This window comes from Dermacentor andersoni, chromosome 1, assembly GCF_023375885.2.
Source record: "Dermacentor andersoni chromosome 1, qqDerAnde1_hic_scaffold, whole genome shotgun sequence".
Lineage (NCBI taxonomy): Eukaryota > Metazoa > Arthropoda > Arachnida > Ixodida > Ixodidae > Dermacentor > Dermacentor andersoni.
In genome coordinates, this window is record NC_092814.1 from 80,377,430 (window position 1) to 80,388,722 (window position 11,293).

Here is an 11,293-nt window from a genome sequence, read left to right on the forward strand (position 1 = left end):
ATTGTTGTAAGACTTTGCCTTTGTTAATAGACTGGCCTTGTGTCCTTCATATTATGCTACTGCCAATAGCATGCCACTGCATCTTTTTATTCTCTGTATCCTTTCTTTTTTCAGCACTTCTTTTTTCTTATCAAAGACAGTGGCAGTTGGCTTGACATTGGCATGTCAATCAGCCATTACCTGCTTGCCATGGGAATGATCATCTTCACAGCAGTGTTTCATGGCCTTGCCTGGTTTATGACCACATTCTCATTGGAGTGCTCTGGACATGAGTTAAAGCGTCATCTTTTGTGACATATTCCAAGCTTAGTATTTTACAAGCACTTTGGCTCCGTCACTTATGGCCAAGAAGTTTGATATTACCACCTCACATTCCTTAAAGCAGCCGTATTCAATCTCTGTAGTATATTATAGTTATTGGTGAAATTTCAGTTGTTTAGAATAGCTAGTTATTGACACATTTTTTAAGTTACTTAAACTGCCTCCTGTACTGGTGAAGTCTATTTTGTCTATGTTTATTACATTGCATTATAAATAGTGTTGACCACATAGTCTTTTATTTATTCATACCTGAACCTCAGTGCAAGTTCATTCACATTGGGCACTCATCATCTGTGAGCAAGATTATTTTTGAACCTTTGTTTACTGCATATATTTTCTGTCTTGGCTAATTTGATGCCAAGAAAATAAAAAACACAGTTTCTTTTGATCTCATTTCATGTCACTCACATCTACCATTAATTTTGCAGAGCCGTAGGACATAAACTGTAGGGCTTGTTTCGTACTAATCTAATGGATTCTGCCTTAGAACTGGTCTCATTAAGTCTTGCACATTTTTTCAGATACTTGTCCCAACATCATATAAATTAGTCTGAGTATTAAATGAATTAGTTCCAGAGGACACCTCTGTCATTAATTTGTGGGGCTGGTGCTTCTTTTCACTTAGTTGCAAGTCATTTGCTGCATTGAATGGTAAAGATTTATGGCACGGAAGAGGTTGTACTGTGTTGTGGCTGAGCACTAACACTGTAAAACTCTTCATGACTGATCACGATGTGAAATCCTGGAACCAGGATGCCCCTTTGGCAAAGGCTAATTCAAAACTTGGCAGTCCATCAACTGACACATACCTGCCTACCAGTTTTGTGCTTATTGTATTGTATTAAAGGGTTTTACTAAATAAATTAGCTTAACGCACTACTTTATACAAGGGGCTAATGGCAGCTACACCACCTCTGAAGACTATATTATTTTTAATGGGCCACTAAGCATATGCATGAGACCTTCCTGTTCATTTGATAAAATATGAGACTGTGCATGATATTGAAGCTTAAGGGGTCACCTAATGTTCACAATAATCATTGTACAAGTTAAAATGTTTGTTACTGCTTGTAATTCCTCATTGAAAAGACAGCATGTTTATAACAGCACCTTCTGTGCTAAAATTTTTTTTTTAATCAGTTCAAGACATTCTATTCTGCACCAATAGTACATTATTGGCTGTGTTATTAAACTGTAGCAATATTCTGTGAATGATTCTACTGTTTGGTGTGCATATTAAGTGCACTATATTTTTCTGAAACGAAATCCTTGAGATTTTGTGCTGAACTTTAGCCTTTCCCAGTGCCTCTAAGAGAGCAAGTTTGAGCTTTAAAGTGAAGGGTCTGTGTCAAGGGACTTGGAAAGTACGAGTCATAATAAGTGCTCCAGTTTAAACGTGTATTGATGGAAACATGCCAAAGATATGTGTAAGAGGTTTGCAAACAGATTGAATTGTGTGTATCCAATGCAAAGCATGAATCAGTAATGCAGTGTTTGTGATGTACTCGTATTGTGCCAAATCCACTGTACTGGGAAATGGTGTTTATATATACACTGCCCTTTTTACACCTTAGAAGCGCACAAACTATAGAATAAATCAAACGTTTAAATAAAGCATTACAACGATGGATAGAACTCTATGCACATTGTTCATAAGTGGATAGTGTTCTTAAACTGCCACTATCTCGTTTTTTTAAATAAACATTTTTTACACACATGTGTCCTCTCCATTGGCAGCTAAATGTGTAGTCTAATGTTGTTAAAGCGAGTTGGATGCAACACGAAATCCAAATTTGTTGCTTTTTAATGCCCTTAGCTGGTGATCAAGTTCATTTCAAATTTTGCTTTCTGGAAGATGCCTGTAGTCCATTGTACTCAAATGGTGAGTGTAGTATTTACCATAATGAGTCTCATTGTAAATGGCTGTAGTGCTGTGGTAAGATTGAGTGTAGAACTGACACCAATTAGAAAATAAAATCACACATTTCTCACTGCTTGCATTACCATTGGACATAGTCTTCTGGCGGCTGAAAGGTACAAGTTGCTGTATCTGTTATTGTCGGGGCTTCATTATTCTTGGTTAACTCTAACTCCCATCCTCCTGCAAAAAGAAAAAGGTTACATTCTTGCAAACTTTTCTTCAGCCATACTGTTGCGCAGTATATTCTGATGATAATCAAATATGGTATTCTGAAAAATAAAAAGGCTCTTCCACAGCACATCTGCAAGTTTCAGATGTAATTATAGCAAGAGATGATAACATAAGGAATGTAATGCACCAAATAATTTAACTGCTAAAATTCAACTTCACGATGCAAAATGACAACCTCGATTTGTCTCTGGCAAGCAAAGCATGGACACCTAGTTAGTAGAGTTTTTTGGCAGTATTGTTAAAACTGCAAGGATTAATGCATCTTGAGCTTGGGATCTGAAGGGTTCACAAGAAAACAAAGAAGTATGGCAGCTGCAACTTTCTCTTTAGAGCAAAGCTTGCATTGCCTCTCCCCCTGGATTTGGTGTTCCTCATCGTTTCCTCACCGGATATATTTATGGATATATATAGACAACTTGGGTCACTGGGTGTGTGCTGGCTGCTGTTGTGCTGGGTAGATAATTTGATCACTGGGTATATGCCTGAACAGACAACTTCGGGGTGTGTGTAACTGGGTATCTGGTACTGGGTACATATGTACTTGGGTATTATTGGCCAGTCCCCCTGAATAGATTTGCCACTGTAACGCAAGGGATATGAAACCTTAAACATATTTAGATATGTGTCATATTCCTCTATGCATACACATCTCATCAACGTTCTTCCCTTGAGAAGCATCATACATCGCCTTCCTCCTTATGACAGACGGCTAACAGCTACAGGCAACGAGGCTATCTTTGTATCCTCAGCTACTGCTGCTACTTTGCCAAATCGCACAAGCTTTGCATCATTAAATGTTCAGCATTTTATTGGATCTGCATGTTTTTTTCTAAGACGAAGTCTTTCTTGGCGAGTTACCCCCGCTTTTCCATATCAGGTATGCTTTAGCCTAATCATGGGCCGATCTTTGAGATAGTTCTGATACCGGTGCTCCTGGTGGCATCAGTACCAATGTTACCACCGTGCAGCACCACTGCACAATAGCGGTACTGCCATACAATGGTACCAGTGGTAAGGGGAGTGTTCTGGCATTGTTCCTTCATTACAGCTAGTGTTTTGAGATGCTGTCATTGAGACGTTGCGGGCCTCATGGGATAAATTTCTATGTGCCTTTACACTCCCATTCTCACCCCCAACTTGCTGAGGAAGACATGGTTGTTTATTGATTTCAACTGAAGGTCGTGTTCAGTGGTGTAGCCAGAAATTTTGTTCGGGGGGGCTCACGTTCTAGCTCGGCCTCCTCGTTACGAGAATTTGTCGGGGGATCAAATACATGAATAGCTGCATTGCCATTGCCAAATATGCTGCAAATGAATTTGAACGCTAAGCACTGTGGAGACAAGTAAAATGTATTTTTTCATAAAAGAATAATATGCTCGTATGTCCCAAAATTGTACCCGAAATAACTGATATCAATGCTTCCACGTTTTCTCTCTATTTAATAAGTAGAGAAAATATCACGAACTTTAGAACTATATCAGTTTCAAACCAGCAAAGCAGTACATGCCGCTGATACGAAAAATGTAAAGGCCATGAAATGAACAAGTTGAGGACAAATATTTTAATGAAACTTTGTCATTCAAGAACCTTGTTTATATTCTGTTACAAATGCAAAGGCCAGGGAAAAATCTCAATGACGCTGTTCTTTGTTCCAATGTATTGCACGGGCACAGTTGTCACAGGCCATTTATTGTGAGTAATTGCACCAAAATTATAGTCGGAACAGGGAGCACATATAAAAAGCAGGAGCTCTGCAAAATATACGAGGGCGACTCAAATGAAAGTGAGCCGATGCGAATATATGACAAACGGTGAACTTTATTTAAATGTAGTCTCCATGACCATGTAGACATTGGTCCCACTGACTAACGAGTTGAGTTATTCACGTATCGTAGAACTCCTTGGGTTGCTGCTTCAAGAATTCTGTAACTGGCTCTTTCACGTCGTCGTCCGACATGAACCTGGTTCCCTTGAGCTGTCTTCTTCAATTGCCCCAAAATGAGGAAGTCGCAAGGCGACAGGTCTGGGCTGTATGGCGGATGTCGCAGCGTTTACCACTTGAACTTTACCAGTTTTGTGTTAACCACATCAGTGACGTGGGGACAGGCATTGTCGTGGAGCAAGATGACCCCATTTGTCAAATTTCCATGTTGTTTGTTCTTGATTGCGACACACAGCCAATCCAACATTTCACAATATTGGAAACAATTGATAGTCTCTCCAGGTTTAGCAAATTTGATCAGTAATGGCCCCTGACGATCAAAAAAAAAAGTCAACAACACCTTTCCGGTGGAAATGACGGCCTTTGCATTTTTTGGAGTGGTGAATTTGACTGTTTCCACTGTAAGCTTTGCCATCGTGTTTCAGGCTTGTAGTAGTGTCACCATGATTCGTCCCCAGTCACAATTGCAGACAAGAAGTCGTCACCCTCATTGTGGTACCGGATCAGATGAGTCAAGGCACCGCCGAACCTCTCCATCTTCTGGCGGTGGTTCAAAATCTACCACACAAGAGCCATTAACCGAGATTTGCATGAGTTATGATGTGAACCAAACTGCGGCTGGTGTTAGCACGCTCTGCGAGTTCATCTATGCTTATCCTCCGTTCTTGTCTAATCAGCTCATCAACCTTTGCAGTTGTGTTGGGGGTGATTACACAATGGCTGTGGCCCATTCTTGGATCGTATTTGAAACTTTCACGTCCTTTTTTGAACCATTTGCTCCAACGCTTCACAGTGGCCAATGAAATGCAATGTTCAACGGCGGCTAATTTCTTTTGGGGAAACACCTTCAGCTGTCAAAAACCTCGCGACACCATGCTGTTCAACTTTAGTAGCGTCCATTATGTCACACAACCATGTTCAATGCAGTGTATTAGAGCATTAAAAAACATTTATTCTCACACCTGTGTGTCACTTTTGTAAATGAGAGATGCCTGTGTGCTACTCACATGCCTCGCAGATAATGAACCGAACCATTATTGCGCAGGATGGGTTGGCTCACTTTCGTTTGACTCACCCTCGTACATTAGAAATGCGAAGACACAATGAAATATACAAATGCGAAGATGCAGCTTGATAAAGGGCAAAAAAAAGTGTCACTGGAAACAAAGTTCACTGCACGTACACACAAAACCTCGCAACAAGATATTTAAATATATGTAAAAGTATCCAATAAATCTACGTATCTAAAAAAATCAGTCTGTATAATGCGGCAAACAAGGCAAATAAACATGTTGCGCAATCACAGATTCATAGATCACAGAATTAAGGCTGGCCCCTCTCTCTATTGCCCCTGATGTAATGCGCGCAAAGGAAGGCGGCGCGCATCCTCCCCGCTTTTCTCCCTTGCGCACACAAGATTGAGCCACCATCGTCGGCTCACCCATGCCACCCCCCATCACGCTTTCACTCGCACATACAGCATGCAGTGCACGGTCATGATGTCATCACCCTTGGACTTCATACGGAACATGAGGATGACGGCGACGGCGGGAATGTGCCTGAGTGTCCATATAATTGCTATCGAATAATATAATAAGAGTATCCGGCAACTGCTGAAGCGACCCGCGGCTCATCACTTTCCACAAAAGGAATAAAATAAAACTTTCACCATACGACAATTTGCTGCGCCGCAACAATGTCTTTTTTCCTTCCATGGGGCGGGGACACCGAAATGAGAAAACCCGAAGGAAAGCATGTTGGTCACAATCGAATGCCTACTTTGGGCACCTAATGTTACTACCGAAGTAATATAGAAGAAAACGTAAGACTCTTGGTCCACAGAGAACCATACGCATACTGCTCGGTATCCTACACCGGCGAGACAAGACTTTCCAGAGAGGTTGCGCTCAAGTGAGCACATTGCAATCCATAGAGTCCCCACAGTGATGGCGACGCGACCATTGTTTCTTTTTCTTGTCTGCTAGCCGGAAAGCGTCTAACGCTGCGAGGCCCGCGAATACACACAAAGTGTGTATTCGCGGGCTTTCACGCTCAGATATATACTTTTGTGTAGCACGTGTTAAGCAACAGAAAGCTGTATCGGGAGTTTTGCATGTTGCTGCACAATCTTTTCATTGCCACTTTTAATTTAATTATACTATTTGAGAAGTTCATTAATCACTTAAGATATTTAAGTAATTGAGTAACCCTTGAGTGACCGTTTCGGCAGAGTCTCATCAACAGCGTGTAAAATGCACGTGAATGGTAGATGTCTCAGTATTGCTTCTCTTTCCAGTAGGCAATGCTACCGACTCACGAAAAAAAAAAAGAAACTATTCTAATAATTTACAACATTAATTGAGGATGAAAATGTCGCTTGCATGCAGAGGTCATAAATAAGTATAATTTCCTATGTAATCGAAATGAGGCCAAGCTAGTTTCACTAGAAATCAGAATCAATAACTGTCATGCTCAGCAGTGCTTATGCTCGGACTCGCAGAAAGAAAATGACTCGCCATTCCGGCTCGGGCCTGCGAAAGTAGATGTCCAGCGAAGCTGTTGAAAACCACCACTATAACATGCTGACGGGGGTATGCAATGCTTTATTGCATTAGATTAATTGTAGAAATGGGAGTAATGGTAATTTTGACATCACGCCGCAGCTGGTCGTATTGCCATTTCTTTTTCGCTTTGCAGCTGAGCTCGTATTCACGCTGCTCCTCTAGAGTACTAACTATGCGTTGCCTACCCATAGCGGTGCTGCTACAACAATTAAATCAGTTAACAGGCTGGTTCTTTTATATACAAAATGCCAGCGACGTCGCTAACCACGTTGCAAGCTGTCGTCGCTGCAGCAGTTTGCGCAACAGTAATCTTTACCAGGAAACGTGTGCAGGGAGCGCTAGCACTTTATCATCAATTATGTGGTTCGGATGCTTGTTTTGTGCTTGTTCTTTATTGGAACGAATGCTGTTCTTTATGTTATATATGTGATTCCATAGAATATATGCACTTCTTGCTTCACTTTCCGAGTGCTTGAAGCCTGCCTCACCTCCGCCACGGGTCTGCCCGGTATTGCACTAGCTTCGGAATCGGTCCACATATTTGCCCACGAACGCGGACACGAAAGATGCCAACCAAAGAGCGGCTAACAGATTCGCTGTAAAAAAAAGAGGCTGCAGTTTCGCCGCAAAGGCGAAGAAGTGTTAATAACAGTTGCACTTGAAGAAACTTCGTGTGACCTCAAAGAATTTTTCACTGAAGTGACAGCCTTATGTATTTACGAGACCTCATAGTCGGGGACAGTTTAATTTCACAGCCTGGGTCCACTCGCACCGCCAAGAGACTGGCGTCTCTCGGTGGTGTAATCTTCCTTCACGTAATTTTCTCGTACTTTGCTATCACTAAAGATAAGATATATATATATATATATATATATATATATATATATATATATATATATATATATATTGTCATGGTGCCACGAGAGAGACAAAGACGACGATCACCAACAAGACGAAAGAGACGACATAGTGGGGCTAACCTAACGTCCAGCCATACTGGTTGTACCGGCCATATCTTCAACAGAGTAAACACGGTCCCATTTAGCCTTATATCTCTGCCCGTTTCATTTTTGGTGGAGGTGAGGGGTATTGCACAAGACGGAACTCCGCAGCGGGCTTATCCTCGGCCGTCCTACCATGCTGACAGACGACCAGGCCGCTGGGTTAAGCACGGCGTCAGCACCCGGCACATCCGGGCCGTCAGCATCCGCGACACCGCAACCGTCAGTCGTCTTGACCCATCCGCGCGATCCCGGCACCTTCTCTGGTAACGGCACCGACAAAGTCGACATGGAAGAATGGCTTGGCACATAGGAACGCGTCACTGCACACGACAAATGGGACCTAACAGTGATGCTCACAAATCTTCTACCTCCACGGACCAGCACACACCTGGTATGACACACATGAAGAAGAGTAGACCAGCTGGGACGTATGCAAGCAAAACTTCGCCACCTCTTCGGCAAGCTTGCTGGTCGAAAGTGCGCCGCTGCGAAAGACCTATCCTGTCGGGCGCAGACAGCTACCGAGTCGTACGTTGCGTACATCCTGGACGTCCTAGCTCTTTGCCGCCGCGTCGATGCGAGCATGCCCGAGGCTGACAAAGTGAGGCACATTCTGAAAGGCATCGCCGATGATGCGTTTAACTTGCTAGTTTTAAAAGACTGCTCGGTGGTAGACGATATTATCCGGCCGGGAGTGCAGACGTTTCGAAGACGCAAAGAGCCGTCGCATTGCCGGACAGTTCGTGCGGCTTCCCAACACAGCCGCTACGTCGTCGTGCGAAGACGCTCATTCGGCTCTTCAATCGTCCACTGTATACAGATAGCGTTGTCCGAATTGTGCGGCGCGAAATCGAGGCTGCGTCGCCATCTTCTTTAGCGCGCCCTTTTGAGGACACGCAATCGATGATCTCCCTCATCCACGCAGTTGTCCGTGAAGAACTGGCCAACACAGGAATTAAACCCGTGTGCTCCATAACACGCCCTCCAGTTAACCCTGCCTCTCATCATCGACCTCCACCGACGTTTCTACGCTATCAAAATCCGGCCCAATGGCGAACACCAGACGACAAGCCGATATGCTTCCATTTAGCGGCGTGTGGCACATTTCTCGCTATTGCCGTTATCGTCAGCCCTCGTTTTCACGCCCCACGTTCTACTACCGCCACAATGACAACCAGCGCCAGCCATTTCATGCTCCAAATGACCCGACATACCATGACCGCGGCCCTTCTGCGTCCATCAGACTCTCGAGCCGTTCGCCGTCGCCGCACCGATCGTCGTTCCCACTCGCCCCTGCTCCGCCGTTTTTCATCGCCTCACCCTTCTGTACGCTCATCTCCGGAAAACTAACAGATGCAGCTCCTGGAGGTGACGCTGCATTGGACTCTCGACCTGCAAATCCTCTCCTTATCTTGCCAACAGATCAGAACCTAATCACCATGGAAGTTGATGCTCTACCTGTCACTAACCCTGATCGACACCGGCGCACACAGCTCGGTCACGAGCGCTGATCTCCGGAAGCGGCTCAAGAAAGTGCTCACTCCTTCCGAGTCCCGCGTCGTACGAGTCGCTGATGGGGGAACTCCCGCTGTGCTCGGAATGTGTGCCGCTCGTGTCAGCGTCGCCGGCTGCCACACATCTGTATTATTCCGTGTACTTGACCATTGCCCTCACGACGTGATCATTGGCCTTGATTTTTTATCTGCCCACTCAGCTATAATTGACTGCTAGGCTGGTGTAGTCAAACTTGAATCGTGCCCTCGGTTTCCTTTCTCTCAGTTTTCAGTTTCCGTTCACATACATACATACATACATACATACACAATTCCAGAGTTAGTTCTAGTGGTGGTTGTGCCGGGCAGTCCTTCAGAGCGGGGGCGGGGGGGGGGGGGGGGGGGGAAGCCCCACCAGCGACAAGCAGTTGTCACGGTTGATGTTCATCATCAACCTCACTCACCATTCGCTTGCCTCATCATTCACTTCAAAACAGCAACGACGCCATCCTGACCGCCACGAAGAGGGTACTAATCGATGACAGGGTTACTGACAGGGACTCCGAGAAACCAACGGCGGGTTCACGGTTTGCCACGCGGTTGCTTCGCAGTGTGCCACGTTGAAGATAGAAACACCACGAGCAGCGTGTAGGAGACAGAAGCAGCACGTTGGAGACCCGAGCAGCACCTAGAAGACCAGTGAGGGGCGATAGAGGTGGTGAGAGATGGAGATTCTTGTTAGGAAAGAAGAAAAAAAGAAAAACTGGGGTGAAGTGCAGCGCAGTAACTGTCTCTCTGGGGAGGACAACGATTCGGCGTTTGTGATTGGCCAGTGAATTCCCTCAACGAGGGAAAGGGGGAAGAAAAGGGCATAAACAGTGCAACCAAACGGCTGTAGCTCGGACATGCAAAGACGCTACCGTAGTGTGCTCCGATAGTTGGAGCGGTGTTGTAAAACTGAACCATATACTTTTTTTTTAAATATAATTCTTTTTTCATTCTCTTTAACGTCACTCGGAACCTTTCTTTCTCCCGGCACCTGGCATGGCACCATCCATGGAACCTTCGTTGGCCGCACGGTCCCCGACTTTCACAACAGTGGTAGGCAGCGGTGAGATTGACCTCACGGAACTTGCGACGTGTCCAACTTCACAATATAGTATGACATAAATATCCCAGAAAGTGGATGGGAAAACGGCGCCGCGGTAGCTCAGTTGGTAAGAGCATCTAACTCGTAATACGAAGACGTGGGATCGTTCTTTACCTGCGCCCAGTTGTTTTTTCATCCATTTTCATTTTCCATTAATTTATCACTGCTTTAATTCGATTAGTAAGTACAGCTAATTTCCCCTATGTTGTCCTTTGTGTCTGCCCCCGGAATTTCGCCCTATGTCGTCTGCTCAGGCCGAGTACATTTTTGTCAGCAAAGATTGAGGCCATATTGTATTCTAAAGATACCACAGACTGAACTCGCCAAGCTAGAAAAAGGGATTCTGGAGTATCACGTGCGAAAACCACGATCTAATTATGACGCACGCCATAGGGGGTTACTTCGGGTTAATTTTGACCATCTGTGGTTCCTTAACGTGCACCCAATGTACGGTACACGGGCGTTTTTTACATTTTGCCCCATCGCAATGCCGTTGCCATGGCTGTGATTTGATCCCGTGACTTCGTGCTTAGCAGCGCAACGCGATAGTCGCGGTGGGTTAACTCGCCAAGTTTCAGGTGCTTTTCCTGGGGCACAACGGTCCAAATACGACAAAATACTTTGTGATCCGTGACGTCACATTAACGTGCCGGCGCTGGCTTTCGGC

General features: G+C 44.5%; 1 protein-coding gene across 1 annotated transcript in view; it reads left to right on the top strand.

Annotated features, from left to right (window-relative positions):
• LOC126545975 (GPI ethanolamine phosphate transferase 1-like) overlaps window positions 1–5,376 on the top strand; it is an 83,964-nt gene extending 78,588 nt beyond the window's left edge. Inside the window, exon 25 of the mRNA XM_050194025.3 lies at window positions 115–5,376. Coding sequence (XP_050049982.2) covers window positions 115–294 — 180 coding nt within the window. The 3' untranslated portion in view covers window positions 295–5,376. The remainder of the gene's footprint in view (window positions 1–114) is intronic.
• Window positions 5,377–11,293: the final 5,917 nt, after the last annotated feature.